General features: G+C 50.0%; 1 protein-coding gene across 1 annotated transcript in view; it reads right to left on the bottom strand.

Moving 5' to 3' along the window:
* Positions 1-16,304, bottom strand: part of stx8 (syntaxin 8) — a 33,926-nt gene that overhangs the window by 3,395 nt on the left and 14,227 nt on the right. The window contains exon 7 of the mRNA XM_084686074.1: positions 2,996-3,097. Coding sequence (XP_084542200.1) covers positions 2,996-3,097 — 102 coding nt within the window. The remainder of the gene's footprint in view (positions 1-2,995; positions 3,098-16,304) is intronic.

Below are 16,304 nucleotides of genomic sequence, written 5' to 3'. Positions count from 1 at the left end.
TGAGACTCTTAAGCCATGGGAAACTCACACCAGTCACCTGCCACAGCTTCTATGGTACCAAGGACTAATCTGCCAGCCTAATCCCAACTGGCCACTTTAAAAACCCCACACTCCTCACTTCTCCACCCTCCTGCATCTAGGAGCTGGGCTGAGGGACTGGAAGTGACTGGGTGAAAGGGTTTTACTTTCAATTACAGACGGGGCGTTTTGGATTTTGACCGGCGGGGAGGGGGTCAATTACCTGAAATGCTTTCGAATGAGGTAAACCCCTAAACCCTGAGCTAGCCTGCGAAGCTAAATCGAACTAAAAACCTACCCAAAAGTGGATTCGGTTTCATTCGACAAGACGAATCTGGTGTCGTCCTTCTCACTCGACTCCGTGTTAGACATCTGTACTGTGCTTGACGTGCATACATCCGCTCCGTTTCAACAGGATCGAGGATGTTTCACTACAGTGAAGCACACCTTGCCATCAGTCACCATGGCCATGCAGCATGTGGGTTCCCCTTTCTCCGAGGAGGAGTCGGTGAAGTGTGACGGCGGGCCGGGGTCGCCGGCGGAGTTTCCCTCCCTACACTCAGTCACGCAAACCTGAGCAGCGCTTTCCCAGAGATTCCCTTTCTAAACCAACAGCAACACATCAATGTATTGTTGTATAGTTGAACAGAAAAAGGGATGTTTCCTGTAATTATGAGAACTTTTCTCGCGATTCAAGTAAATATTTCACGTTGGAAGTTTTCTTTTCTTTTCAATTTTTTTTCCCCAAGCTGAGTTTCTGCCCTGTCTGTGGTAATGATGTCTCTTTAAGGAGACAGTTACCGACAACTATGTCAAGTATGCGCGTCTCTGTCAGTTTGCCATTCCAACCTACAGGACGACTCGACTAAGACACAACACCGAAACCACGGCTTTGGATGAGCGGCGGTTGTAAAAAAATAAATAAAACCCCTCAGAGCTCTGGAATCATAAACACGCAGGGCGAAGAAAAGAAGGGGGAGACCTTTTCGAAAGGTTCGTGGCATGTGCTATTTTCAATTCTTCCCCCAGCGCCACACAAAGACAAGTGTCAAACAAGCGCTGAGCAGGGGAGGTGGGCAGACTCTGAGGAATGGAGGGGGAAAATACTTGGATGGAAGCGAGGAGGAGGGTAATTTTCCACCCGCTGAGAACGCGCGGCGCTCGTACACCGAATACACGAATGTCGTTATGCGTTGGAACGCAGAAGGAGAAGAAAAAGCAAATGAGAGGAGAGAGAGAGAGAGAGAGAGAGAGAGAGAGAGAGAGAGAGAGAGAGAGAGAGAGAGAGAGAGAGAGAGAGAGAGAGAGAGAGAGAGGAGGAGAGAGAGAGACAGAGGGCAGAATAAAAGCCTCCTGGGTTAAACACAATGTGCGCTTGTGACTTCAGGCGCTGGGATCTACAAACAAACCCGTAACTGGGTGCCATGGGGACGGGGGAAATGGAATTAGGCCTTCAGCGAGCTGACCTTCTCTGCCTGGCCCCAGTCTCAGCCCGCCCAGCTTTGGGGCCTGGGTCCCCGACCACCTGTTACCACGGCGCCCGGGTGCAACAATGCGGCCATCACCAGGGCAATGCCTTTTGGCGTTTCGAAGGCAAACATGGCCTGGCCCCAACCAAGAAACCTGCTCCCACATTCTCGCCCTCGCTGGCTAAATCACCCCACCCTTACAAGCAAACCCCCCCCCCCCCCCCCACCCCATCAAGGTCGCCATTGAGAGAAAGAAAACGAGAGGGACACGGAAAAAGAGATGAAGGAGAAGAACCCCTTTGTAAAGACTTAAAGGCCGAGTTAAACAAACCAAGGGTGGGAAGGAGGGTGGGTTGTGTGTAATGGCAAAGGCGGAGTTCACTTCCACCCTCGGGTCTGTAAACCGTTTCGAACTCCATCAAAGCCAGGGAGCCGAAGGGAGGTAAGCTGACTTAGGCCCTCTCTCAGGCAGTCTTTTCACGGCCCCTGGAAACGCCAGGGCGAGCGAGGCCGACACAGAAGATTCCGGGGCTCTCTCTCTCTCCAAAGCTGCTAGGCTTCCATGAAGTAGGCGTGACAGAGAGACGGTCCTTCCTCTATTAACTATGAGGAGTTTCCCCCGGTGCCAAACGCGCTTGTCTCCATCAATGTCATTGTTTCTGCTCCATTAAGCAGCATTGAGTCAGGCGATGGCGAGGGCCCGAGGAACAGGCTCTCCTGAATGGCTCGCTGACAAATGGGGTTCTGGCAACATGCCCCTGGCCCGCGCTCGGCGCATTCACTCTGGAGCTTCATCGATCACACTAATCAGATGACCGCGTGTATGGCCGGGCTAATGACTGAGACCTATAGATTCCTTTTTTTTTTTTTTTTTTTTTACCCCCCCCCCCCCAACACACACACTCTCATGCACCATCTATGGGTGTTCGCTAAGTCATGATCTTTCTAAAACTTATGAAGAGGTTTGAGGAGTTTTGCTGTGTTGGAACACTGCATTTTCCCCTTTGATGTCTAGATTCATACATTTACTTTTAGTCATTTAGCACTCTTATCCAGAGTGACTTACAGTAAGCACGGGGACATTCCCCCAAGGCAAGTAGGGTGAAGTGCCCTGACCAAGGGCAGTACGTCATTTAGCACGGCCAGGAATCGAACCAGCAACCTTTGGATTACTAGCCCAATTCCCTAACCACTCAGCCACACGACTCCCAGATTCCTGTGATGTTGTGTAACAGCTTGGAGCCCTAATGGTGTGCTTACTGGAGAGTCACACTAGCTTAAGGTTAAGAGTACATTCACACTATGGTTCTGGTTCACCATGTCTTTCTATGTGGTAGAGAACTGCAGTGTTTTGTGTGCATGTGGGTTAGGGGGGGCGGACGGTGTACCCTGATTCTTGTAAATCAGGGAGGGAAGCATAGTCTTTCCTGGGTGGCGGCGGGGGGGGGGGGGGGGGGGTAGAAACACAGAGCAGAGCTCATCTGAGGACAGGCGAAGAGGGCACTCACCGCATGACGCAGACTTGGTCTCCACCAGCTTCACCCGCCGCGTTTCGGTGCGGATCCTGCCGTCCGTCTTGTCCACCAGGTGTGCCAGGTCATCGATGATTTCTGAGAGCAGAGAGAGAGAGAGAGAGAGAGACAGAGAGAGGGGGGAAGTGACAGACAGAGAGAGAGAGATGAGTTGGCAGCAATCGGTTATCAGCCTGTATCTCAAAGACCTCGCTAATTCAAAGGCGAGACCTCCCAACGGTTACATTACGCGCTCGCTAATGAGGTTGCCTCGACAATAAAAAAATATTTAATGAAAAAAACGGCCCTTTAATGTACAAGCAGGCGACTTTCAAAAGGAAATGACATCAGAGCTGTTGGCGGCCTCAAAGGGCCCAAACCCCCCCCCCCACCAGACCCAACATGTGAACGAGAGAAAGCACTCCTCTCCCTTTCGAATCTTTGCACCGCTTCCTGAATCGATTCTGGATCTAATCAGCGGCCCCATGTGCTCAAGCAGTTGTCCCGCGTTCAGGCGCCGGGGTCCTTCGGTAGGAGTTCCTGACTTGAAGGCCGTCCAGCTGGAAGGTTGTGTGATGAGTAACCGCGAGTCGACGCCTTGACAAGGAGCAAACCCAACACAGGGAGGATCACTGGAGGAGACCACCAAGTTCTGAACAACGAAGCCAGGGTTTAAGGCCAAACATTAAGATACTTCTTGGACAACACAAGTCCACTATGGATAGGCCATAAAAGGTTTTCTAGCTCGAGACTACTCCACTTGGAGCTGACCAGATCCATGGAAATGACACACAAGCATGAATAAATATCACAGGGAAATATATGAGCGAAAAACAGTCAAAACAGCATGGCTCATTACTTGCGTTCTGCATTAAGACTTTTATTGCAAAATCAAAACCAAATTGGCCGTTTCGTCTTTAGCGTTTGTGCGGCGGTAGATCGAGCTGTGTGGCTCGTTCTCTCCTTTCTCCCTTCCAGTCCCGATGATAGGTCCTATCCAGCAACCTTTCAGGATGAAAAACGTTCTCGCAGCCTGAACAATGAGGTGGACTGTAACATGGTCAAGCAGAAACCGGGGCTAAACAGATATGCTATTCAAATATCAACCCTTAATGTTTTACAGGACTGGGAAGCAAAGTTCTCATCTGCTAACCTCCACCGACTGCCAAGTCAAACATGCAATTTTTATAAACTATGTTTAGGTCTGATGTTTAGGACATGGGGGGTCTACAATCTCCCTAATCACCAAAATACATGTCATTTCTCCCTTTGTTAACAGCGGCAGCACAGCAGAATGCAATTATCACTTGGAGACTCCTCCAGGTCACCCACTGGGTTTTCCTCCCAATTTCAGCTGTCTCTCCCCTCCAAGACGCCTGTTCGCACCAGAAGGAAACATGTTCTCACCGTGCCGTCATGACTGTTTGACGAGCGGGCCCTGCATTTGGCTGCAGTTTGACAATTAAGTTTAGCAGGGATCATCGAAAGGCTAAGAGATTGGTATGGAAGAGCCAGAGTGGGAAGGCGGGGGGAGATGGGAGAGAAAAGGATGGGGGGGGGGGGGGGGGGGGGGGTGGGAGAGAGAGAGAAAAAGATGGGGGGGCGGGGGGGGGGGGGGGAGAGAGAGAGAAAAAGATGGGGGGGCGGGGGGGGGGGTGGGAGAGAGAGAGAAAAAGATGGGGGGGCGGGGGGGGGGGGTGGGAGAGAGAGAGAAAAAGATGGGGGGGCGGGGGGGAGGGGTGGGAGAGAGAAAAAGATGGGGGGGGCGGGGGGGAGAGAGAGAGAAAAAGATGGGGGGGGCGGGGGTGGGAGAGAGAGAGAAAAAGATGGGGGGGGCGGGGGGGGGGTGGGAGAGAGAGAGAAAAAGATGGGTGGGGCGGGGGGGGGGGTGGGAGAGAGAGAGGAAAAGATGGGGGGGGCGGGGGGGGGGGGGTGGGAGAGAGAGAGAAAAAGATGGGGGGGGCGGGGGGAGATGGGAGAGAGAGAGAAAAAGATGGGGGGGGCGGGGGGGGGGGTGGGAGAGAGAGAGAAAAAGATGGGGGGGGGGGGCGGGGGGGGGGCGGTGGGAGCCATGTCTTCCAGGACCATCTGCAACACTACTAGCATCAGGCAACAATTTAGGCCGGAGGTAGAGAAGAGTCGGAGAAAGTAGCGACCCAGGCGTGGGTTTCTGCGTCTTTAGAAACAGAGAGTCAGAGTTTCTCCGGCGCGTTCCGCACAACGAGCCAAGCTTTCGGAAATACCTCGAGGCAACTTTGTATCTCTCCTTGGTGAAATCAAGAAACCCTGCTGGAAACATAGAAGTTCCTCCCCCCCCCCTCCCGAAAAAAGGGTGCTCCCTTTTCCTCCGAAACAGGCTGTGGTTCCATCGACATAATTCGTCCTTTCCTAGCGTAATGCACGCTTTCGATATATGACAGCTGCTCTCTCTGGCTCAAACTGGGGCCTATCAGCCCCACACCACAATGCAAAGCCTGTTCCAAGCGAAAGGTTGTTTATTTTAAATGCTATTACGCTGGATAAACCTCCAAACCCACTATGTGGGAGAGAGAGCGCAGACTCCAAAACACATGCGCGCACTCACCCGGTGACGTCATCTGTCCTGCCTGCAGTTGCTGTGCACTGTCTCATGAGCACCAGACCAGACAATGACAGCCCCATGACTGTTTCATTTGCATTCAGATGCCAAAGTAGTCATCTCTCTATAATATAGACCGGGGGAGGCATGGCATTTGTACAGTTAACATTAGGAAAGGTAACATCGTTGCCATTTGTCAAAGATATTGCAAAGAGATTTTCACATCAATGGAATCAATGAGAATAGATTTGAATTCATTTAAGAGAGGGATAGGTCTACTTGGAGGGAAAGGGATTCTTTATTTTCTTTAATTGAGTCAGGTGGCTGAGCGGTTAGGGAATTGAGCAAGTAATCAGGAGGTTGCCGGTTTCATTCCCAGCTGTGCAAAACGACGTTGTGTCCTTGGGCATAATAAGAGTGTCTGCTAAATGACTAAATGTAATGTAATGTAGTCCAATTTGCTTTATAGCATGCAGCTCATTTATTCTTTTGAAATAATTTTCCGGACCAGGTCTGGCAAATAGCTACATAAAAAAATAAGTTCTAAAGCTCTAAAATAACAAAAGTAACGAGGAGAAACAAAACCTATCAGGGAGCAGTTGATGAAAATAAAATGAGGCGTCATTATCTCTCAAACTTATGAGTGACAAGCGAATGCAAATTGGCAGAGACACAATTGAAAAACAAATTTAAAAAGTTTCCAGCCATTATGAAAGCGGCTTTCAGAGTGGTCCTCTTGCAGAGGGTGAAGAAGGAATCTATCAGCATCCTAATAAGCCTAGTCTTCTCTTGTTTACACAGGAGGAACTTAGCTATGTGTCTCATAATTACCCTCGCAATCCCTCCGAAAACGCAAGGGGCAATTATCAAGCTCTCTGTGGATATTTCCTTTGTCATAGTTTTTTGTTTTGCACGAAACACAATGAAAAAAAAATTCAAGGCCAGTCGCTTCAGGGGATAGGAGTGGTTGTTCTCTAGCCAAGAGACAGAGTCTTGTAGATCACACGGGTGCGTCGACTGATTTGCCAAACCTAACCTAGAAAGCAATATATATCCTGCTGAAATCTAAATAAACAGGAATTCTTTTTTTTCTATTGCCGAGTACCACCTCTTGAAGCCTTCCACTCCTCTCTGACAAATTTACTGCAGTGCAAGAAAAACACTGTCCCTCCCAAGTTTATTTTCCTGACCTAAACAGGATGAAACGATATCCAACTGAAACTATATATATATTAAAATGAAACCTCCACTGCCCTTTAATAGTCAACCGTGGAGATGGATACTATGGGACCAACGTGTGAACTTGTATTGCCACCGATCGGAAGGGAACCTTTCCACGGACGTCGTTCCTCTGGGCCCAGTAGCCAGAGAAAGAGAAAACCTCTCTGGTGGAGTCATAGTGAGCTACAGCATGTCCTCACGTGACGTCAACCACCTAACACTCCCCCCCGACCTCGCTCGACCGACACTGTAAAACCAAAACTGACCCCCCCCCCCCCCGCCCCTCCCTCGCCACGTGCTCCCGGTGGGGAACGTGACAGGGCTCTGGAAGACACCAATCGGACACAGATGTTGCTCTCCCATGACATCAGCATCCCTCAGTAAACTTTCTCTTCCCTGACGACTGCGGCATCTCAATGTCCCATCTCCCGTCCAAGGCAATTACGCAGCTCCTCCAAACAACTGCGCTGATTACCTTTCATTGGCCGCCAGCTTCCTGTCGAGGAGAGCTAACTAGTTAACAGGTTGATTTCCATCCCCCTTTGCGTCATCTGGCCCGGACCAAGGCGCTTCCTCCCCGCCTGGCACACAGGGTGTAGCGTGTATACCCAGACTAACACCCCTACAGCACTCTGTCCCCCTGCCAATCCGTTGCTAGCTCAGATCCTTTTCAAAAGAATACCGTGAGCCCAACCGGCAGAATTGTTTTTGAAGTGCAGACAAGTCAAATCCGCCTGTTTGGACGACCACGCCACTTTCACGTCGACTTGTTTGCTTATCTTGAGGATGATAGCGTGTCACTGGTGGATTTGGAGACCGCCGCTGCAATGGGTACACGCCAGCCAAACCTGGGTTTGTTCGTGTGTGTGTTGCACAATTGGACGACGACGGGACGGGACGGGGGGGTCAATGCCAGCCGACTCAGCGGACGCTTGGTTCTGTCACTGCGTCCTAGGAGGGTCTTCCTTCTACCTGACTTCCAGGATGTGGCGCTTGGCCCAGAGCCACATGGCGCTTCCCCCCATACAAGGTTAAGCAGACAAAAAAAGAGGCTGCTCTCTACACACACTCTGCCTGCAAAACTCGAGCTGCCTGACCTAGCGCAGCCTAGCGAAGAGCTGCCTGACCTAGCGCAGCCTAGCGAAGAGCTGCCTGACCTAGCTGTTGGGAAAATTGAGGATGTAACACATTTATCCTGTATAAGAATGATTCTGTGTTCAGCATTCCTTGTGAGTAGAGAGAGGCCTACCCCCAAATCTGGACTTTAGGGAACACGAGACATATGTAAACAAGATGACCTGGGCTGACCACTCTCTCTTACTGGAGAAGCCATAAAAGATGTCTGGCCTTATCTGTGTTGGGTGAATCATGTGGTCAAGCTTACAGGGGTCAAAAGGCACACACACGCGCACACACTCAAACACGCACGCACACATGCGTGCCAGGTCTATGCAAGGAGCCAATGAAGAAGAGCCATGGAACATTTGCATGCCTTTGTTTTAACCAATGACTGTAAAGAGCGGTTCTGCTTAAATAGCTAACTAGCGCAACATGCTAGCGGACAAACTTTGTAGCACAATGGCGTGTGATGTTTTGTCTCCTTGTGGGCCGCTAACAATAAAGCTTTCTTAAACTTGTTCACCGACTGACTGTGCAATGCTTTATAGATTAATATTTCTGACAGTAGCGCAGCCTAGCAAAGAGCTGCCTAACCTAGCGCCGCCTAGCGAAGAGCTGCCTAACCTAGCGCAGCCTAGCGAAAAGCTGCCTAACCTAGCGCCGCTTAGCGAAGAGCTGCCTAACCTAGCGCAGCCTAGTGAAGAGCTGCCTAACCTAGCGCAGCCTAGCGAAGAGCTGCCTAACCTAGCGCCGCTTAGCAAAGAGCTGTCTAACCTAGCGCAGCCTAGTGAAGAGCTGCCTAACCTAGCGCAGCCTAGCAAAGAGCTGCCTAACCTAGCGCCGGCTAGTGAAGAGTTGCCTTGTAGGCTTCCCCGCTAATGACACGCCAGCCCACCTCATTCGAGAACATTTCGCATAAAACACGTACTATTATTAGAACGTTAGAGCATGGACTGCATGAGAAGGTTTAATTTTTTTAGGTTCTATTTTTCTAAATTTTATTTTTACCCTTAAGCTCACTTTCGACTAGGTTTGAAGGTTGCTGACTCATGTTCGCAGGGGCTGTAGTGGTTGAGGGGGCAGTGGGCACCGTTCTAAAGAGTGACACCTCTGCGTGGCTCCAGGATGTGCCATATTAACTCTGCCTGTTATTCTAGGACGCCTTCCCAGAGCAGGCAAAAGCGAGGAAAAAAAAAAGGCTTGTTTTCCCCCTCGTCCGTTCAAACGCAAAGCGACAGCAGGGCAGCTTGACTCGAGGCGATTTCTCCCGAGGCTATGACAGTGGGGTGAGAGAGTAAGCTCCGCTCGACAACTACTTTTGCACCCATCGTCGCTACCCCACAACTGTTACCAATTGGCCCCAAGTGAGTGTGTGTGCTTTGAGGACTGCTTTGTTGCCAAGGAAAACACGCACAGCTCGCGTCGTTACTGGAACTTCACTTGGACCACAGAGGTAATTGGGTTGAGGATGCAACACAGGGCAATTACGGTATTTACAAGAAGTTTAACTTTTTTTCTTTCTTCTGTCTTTTTTTTTGTTTCTCCTCTTCAACAGGCGATTATTGTAAACAAACTCGCCAGAGAGGCCGTCGAGCGGGGATTAGAGAGGCCTGCGCTCTCAAAACTTGACGTTTTACAAGTTTATAAACTGACAGCAAAGCCGGTCCAACAAAGGGCCTGCCAATGCTGACACAGAAAAATTAAATAAACGACCAAACAAGCCGTTTCTGTCTCAATAAGATGGGCTTGGGTAAATGAACGGCGGGTAAAATGTGTTATGACCAATCTGACAAACAGAGAAAGAAGAAAAATAAACGATTCCACTTTCTTCTCCCAACAACCATCCAGCAGGGACAACCAAAAAGAGTTGCCTGTTTATGTGTTCGCAAACCAACTTTCTATTGCTGTTTATACTTGCTCCGGAGATTAATGGGTGTATTAATGACTCGATTCCCGAAGGGGATCGAAAACCAATAACAGATGCCATTTCTCACACGAAGGACGAAGAATCAAATGAAGAGTCGACCACAGAATGTGAACAATAACGATAACAAACATTGGGACTGTAAACAGAAGGCCTCTCCCCTCAGCAGAGCCCATCGATCGCCCCCCGGAGCATGTAGTTAGAGTCAGAGTGGGGGTCCATGTGCTTGTGGGGAACAGGCTCTCACGCCCCCCCCCCCCCCCTCCCCCTCCCCCCGCAGGAGCGGTCTTCAGCGAAAGCATCCCGGCGCATTGCCGGCATCTGGCGCTCAGAAGTGCCTCGACACATGTGCAGCGATTAGTCTCACCCCCAGACGACACGGCCCCTGCCCCCTATGAATCCTCCAGCAGGCCAGAACCACGGGGGCTCCTCCTCCGCCACCGATGGGCCTCGTCACACAGACCCCAAAATGGATGGACGCTTGACAAATGGCTGCGAGGCGGTGGAACCTCCCATCAAAAGAACGTGCTTCAAAGCCGAACAGGGTTGGGGCGGGCGGACGGGGGGGGGGGATATCACGGGGGTATCAAGTTGGAAGCCCAAGTCGACGATATCTACTTCACCTTGAGTGCGTGTGTGTGTGTGTGGGGGAGAGGGGGGGCAGCAGGAAGTCAGTTGAATTATGGGAAGGCGGTAGCAGGATCTGGGAGGAGCTAGTCGGGTGTTGACCACACCACAGGGTGAGCAGGCGGTGAGTTATGATGGCCCTGTGAGGGGCCACGGCTGTCCGGCGTGTGATGAAATGATTCTGCCAGGGTTCACGGAGGGGAACCCTTAAAATAACTCACTTTCACTGAACACAGGGGAATCTGGACGGCTTTCACGAGGAGGGCATTTCTGAGGTGGAGTTTAAAAAGAAAAGAAGGATTTCCAAAGCTTTGTGTCGAACATGGATCATCTGTTAGGACTCCTGATGAAGGAAAACACACAAACAAGATGCACGTCTCAAAGAGAAGAAACCAAGAGAAGAAGAGAGAAAGCGAGCAGAGGGAAAGTGCATGTCCGAGGTGCAAGTAGAAGCCTCACCCATTCAGGATCACGCACGACATTTCTGCTGCTACTTGCTTCCTTTGGGGTTGCCAGATTCACCAGCATCCCCCCCCCCCTCTACAACCCACGCATGGCCAGGTGCCACTGAACAATGGCTCCATGATTACCATGAGGGTGCCAGCAGAAGGGCCAGCCGGCACGAAGTGGACGCCTCGTCACAAAGCGACTCAACCACGCATCACACTTCATTACCCGGGAAATCCAACGGAAAGGTGATATATTGAAAACAAGGGCAAAAAGATTCCATCAAAGATTGACCTGTTTGCCTGGATGGGTTTCAGAGGCAGATACATTTCTGGAACCTGGCAACCTCTTCACACTGTCACGGGACACAAGTACTGTTGAGCAAAGCCCCTGTTGGTGTTGTCACTGCGCCGTGTAAACACGACCAATGTTGAGATTTTTCACTAACAAAACCAATCTGGACTCATTTACCCTCCCTCAACAACTGAAAAGGTTCTCCTGCTGTGAGGGGGTTAGCCAGCTTCCCGGCAATATGCTGACTAACTGTTCAGAGTTATGGAGAGACTTTGATCTGCACGCCAAACCCTGTTTAACTGTGAACACAAACAATTGCGCACACACACACACTATTCCACCACCGGATGTGAGCCGCTTCCGACAGCCCCAGAGTGAAGGAGAAGAGTCATCATATTGATCTCAGCCCAACGACAACTGGAGAGGAACAGAGGAGCCGAGTGAGCCAGGACGGAAACGTTTCGGAATGGAAAGAAGATTCCAAATCCAGCTGTTGTTTATATCCACTCAAAACCCTGAGGAATGTGGCACGTCCCAAAAAATGATACCAAATTTCAGCTTTGGGCTGGGTAGATGAATGCGCTTTTTGCCTCATGCGCCATTTAGCGCGGGCTCTCTTTGGATTCAAACGCGACCTGGGAGGTTTGAGCTGGCTCGGAGATTGAAAAGGTCCGGGCATGGGAGTCGTCTTGGGGTCATGCACTTAGCATGAATGCCCTTTAGAATGGGGCCTGACACATCATTATGGGGCTCTAAGTCCTGGAACTCAGTTCATAAACCAATATCCAGTACACTTCATCAGCATTGTGAACTAAGTTCAAGGTTTTGATCGTGTCTGAGTAGCTTACACAGTCACAAGGTTGATATTAATTGCTTGAAAAAGATAACGGCAAATCATCAAGTCTACCCCCCAGGACTGTAGTGCTGGTATGTAGTGCTTGAGCGTTTGACGGATGTCGTCCGATTCATGTTCGTTTAGAGGATGGGAACTGCTTACTGTGATGCCTGATAAGACTTCCCACTGTAGTTAGCACTCTCACTCAACATCTTTACAGAAATGCACACGTCAGGAAGGAGAACGTAGGAGAGACAGAGAGGGCTTTCAAGGTGGCATAAAGACTTTTATTTATAAAAAAAAAAAAGAAAAAAAAGAGAGGAGAAATAAGAAAGAAAAAATACAAGTGGTGTGTGGGTGGCTATTTGTGCTGTTCCAATCTGTGCCAGGACAAACGCTATGGCATCAGTGTGCCTGAAACAACTTCCCATCTACAGAGAAAACTAGACCGGCCAGCTGTGTAGTGGTGTAGGGGCCACCATCAACACACAAGCACGGAGCAATGAGAAACCCTCCAGTACGCAGAGCTCACACACACACACACACATACAGCGTATCCTGATTTGCTGCCACCCGCCCGCTCTTTCTCACCCAAAACACCCCCCCCCCCCCCCAATCAATATGGTTCTTTTAAAACATTAGAATAAGGGTGCAGGCATTCCCGAAAACGTAAAAGAAGAAGCCATGTGAAAACAGGGTGGTTCAGGGGAAGAGGCTGCGATGGCTCGTGCAGCTGTGATGCACATGTTGATTACACTCTCGTCTGACAATGAGGAGGTGGTGATCGTTTAAGATGAGGAAAGCCTCCTTAGTCATTCAACAAATTGAATGGTAAACACACAACACACCAACAAAGTAAAAAAAGGATCTAAAACACTAAACGCAAAACCCACAAGTTCCTCATGACAGTCTGAGCTGACATCTCTACTGCCCACTAGTGGTGAGGTGTCTCAACAACAGCCCAGGATGAGCACAGCGGTGAAAGGGACTGGAAACATGAGCCTTACATCAGGGAAAATGAGCTGAGAATCAAACAACATTGTAAGGCTACGGCTTGAAACACAACTGGTCTCACGCACTGCATGCCAGTACCGAAACCCCACATATTTCAAGGTAGGATCCACTTATTGAACTACGTCATGTGACCTCAAGTGGTTGAACTTCATTATCAGTCACTCCATCACAACAAAGTTGCAGTTTGGGCCAGTAGCTGGCACAGAGAGGTAGAGCGAGAGGGAGGAAGGAAATAAGAGAGGTAAGATAAGTGTCGGCCCGGCTCTCTGATCTGTAAGGACTTTGTCCTCTTCCCCCAGCCAGTATCAGCCACCCTTCTACCTATAGCCCCAGCCAATGACCCCCAGCCCTCTTCACACAAGCCAATTCTCACGGACATGCAGATGATGTCGTTATCTTAGGTAGAATAACAGGTCCTCCGGGCTGTTGAGCATTTGACAAATTGCGACGTTGTGAAGCCAATTCTCAATGCTAGTATATATAAATCGTGTCGTATCAAAACTTTAAGTATGTATCCTTCAAAAATCTCTCTGGCTCGTTTACATTAGCAAGCATATAGACCGTGGGTAGGAGACTGGACTGTAACGGTCGATGGTATTAAAGCCAAAAACTAAACAGATGAGAATGATTAGATAACAGATCAAAAGAGCTTCACTCTCTCTCTCTCTCTCTCTCTCTCTCTCTCTCTCTCTCTCTCTCTCTCTCTCTCTCTCTCTCTCTCTCTCTCTCTCTCTCTCTCTCTCTCTCTCTCTCTCTCTCTCTCTCTCTCTCTCTCTCTCTCTCTCTCTCTCTCTCTCTCTCTCTCTCTCTCTCTCTCTCTCTCTCTCTCTCTCTCTCTCTCTCTCTCTCTCTCTCTCTCTCTCTCTCTCTCTCTCTCTCTCTCTCTCTCTCTCTCTCTCAGGGGCGTGTTTATTCAAGCGTAGCAGATCTGAGAAGTGCGACGCACATAAAACGAACAGCGGCAAACGCACTCAACGCGAAAGCCTGAAAGGGGGCCTCATTTGCGAGGCAAAGTCTGGGTTTGAAGCTGGCGGTCCTATTATCACAGGCTGTTGGGACCCTCAGCTTAATCTGTGTATTCAGATGATCCATTTCACAAAAGGAGACCATCATATAATAGATCAAATAGACAGGAGACAAAATTATTTCAATATATTTTTTTTTATTTTTTTTTAAAGAACTCCTTTGTTCCTTGGTAGACTAAAGTCCCATAGGTGATGTTTTCATCTGCTTCAATTTAAAAATATGATTACAGCGTTTAACTGCCGTTTGTCGTCGATGGGATTGGAGTCGCTAGCCCAAATATTACACATGATAGCCATCGCTCATGTTGTTTAAAAACCTGACGACCGAGGCAGATGACTCATCTAAATGGATGACTTCAGAAACTCAGGAGAAGTGCTACGCTACATGACTCCAATGATCAATTATCTATGCAATATCAAAGGTCAGGTTTGGTGTGTGTGTGTGTGTGTGTGTGTGTGTGTGTGTGGGGGGGGTTGGAACAAAAAAAGAAAGAAGAAGTTTAGCCTATCTATAAAATGGGTAATAGAGGAGGACTGCTTTCATTCTCCACAGACCCGTTAAGCTCTTAGAGGCACTGGTTCCCAGTGAGAGACTGATGACTGCGGTTGAGAGCCCTCGATCACATCCTCCATGTGTTCCCTTATGGAATGTCGCACTTCAAAGAGCCATAGACGCTAATGCTAATGAAGCATTACTCAATTGGAACATGGAGTCTCTCTCTCGCTCTCTCTCTCTTTCAGCATTAGCTGTGAGGAACCGCTTGTAATGGGTCCCTGCTGTGTTCTCCGACTGCCTTCTCCACCTCCCCGACTCTCGCGGCGCATTCAATCAGTGGAAAATGAGCGATCCTCCAGGCTCCCCCGCCTCAGCGCTATTGCACGGCGCATCTCCGCTCCCCCACCCACACCCGGGCGTACGCTCTGCGGCCCTCGCTCAGGGTCCTAAGGTGAGGTCACAGGCAGCTCCGTCGCCTCCCTCTCGACCGGGGGCGGCGGGCCTCGGTTCCTCCTGTCCGTTCGCCGCGGTGCCGCCTGGGCCGGCCTGGGCCCCATGTTCCCTCCCACCTCCTGCCCACGGGGGGGAGGGGGGATCCCTCTCCGCAGACGAAGGGGTGACCTCCCCCCTCCCCCGTGTTGGAGCGGGGATCCACGTCAGGGAAGGGTACCGCTAAGTAAGTCGTTCCAGTCATTACGTGGGGATGACCCGCGCTGCCCTGGAGGGCCTGTGTGTGTGTGGAGGGGTGGGGGGGTGGAGGGGAGGCGTTACTCCGGGGGGGGGGGGGGGGGGGGGGGGGGGCCTAGATTGCGTTGCAGCTGGGTTGCTAACCGCTAAGTCAACAGAGTGGGAGACTTGTTCCTGCCGTCACTCAGGTTAGCCGGCGAGGCCCCCAGGTGGGGCAGCCAAGCTGCTGCTCCACTCCGTGGCGCTCAGGGAATCCTTTGGCCTCCTCCTGGGGAGCTGCCAGCCTGTCCCACCACACATGGCAAACACACTTCTCCTCAGCGGGCGCCGTGCGAGGGAAGTTCTCCAGGGGAGGATGACGCAGCGATGCGAAGATGTTGAAGCCATTTTGGCGTAAAATTATACGCATACCACAGACGTTAAGGCAACTTTCCGCACGAAAAAAGGAAACATGGTGACATGATTATGTGAACACAATCATAATAGCCGTAACTCCTTCATTTACGAGTAGCACTCGTGAAGTAATAAGGACAGAACACCCAGGTAGCAAAACGGACGTGCCGACACTCCGGAACATTCCAGTTTTCACTTTAGAAAACTCACAATGCTGATCAAATATAGCAAAAGCACCGTTTACGTTCCTGTTCAGGGTTGGTATGTGTTTTCTTCAAGACTGTTTGTAAGCGACAATGACCGCATTTTCCCAAAAAATCTAAATAAAATAAATGGAACAATTCAAAAACACTTTTCCACATTCAAGCTTTGATTGAAGTCTAATTTCGGCTTACATCGAAAACAATGGCTCAATCCTGTCACTGAAGTGTGAGTGATTATCAGACCAATGCCACGATACTGGTGTGTATGTGGTCTGAGAACAACCACTGTAAACCCATAATGCCAGCTAAGTCCCTCTTAATGTCAGCTAAGACGCTTTAAGGAGATGGATTACTCTAAGGCACGGTCATGAGCCCACACTCTCAGCAACACAATCCAATAATGTGCATTTCCAGGAATTGTCTCACCACCAAAAACACCAAAC

This window comes from Hypomesus nipponensis, chromosome 21, assembly GCF_054491055.1.
Source record: "Hypomesus nipponensis isolate SF chromosome 21, ASM5449105v1, whole genome shotgun sequence".
Taxonomy (NCBI): Eukaryota; Metazoa; Chordata; class Actinopteri; order Osmeriformes; family Osmeridae; genus Hypomesus; species Hypomesus nipponensis.
Note: the sequence above shows the minus strand (reverse complement) of the source record. Positions and strands in the feature narration are given on the sequence as shown.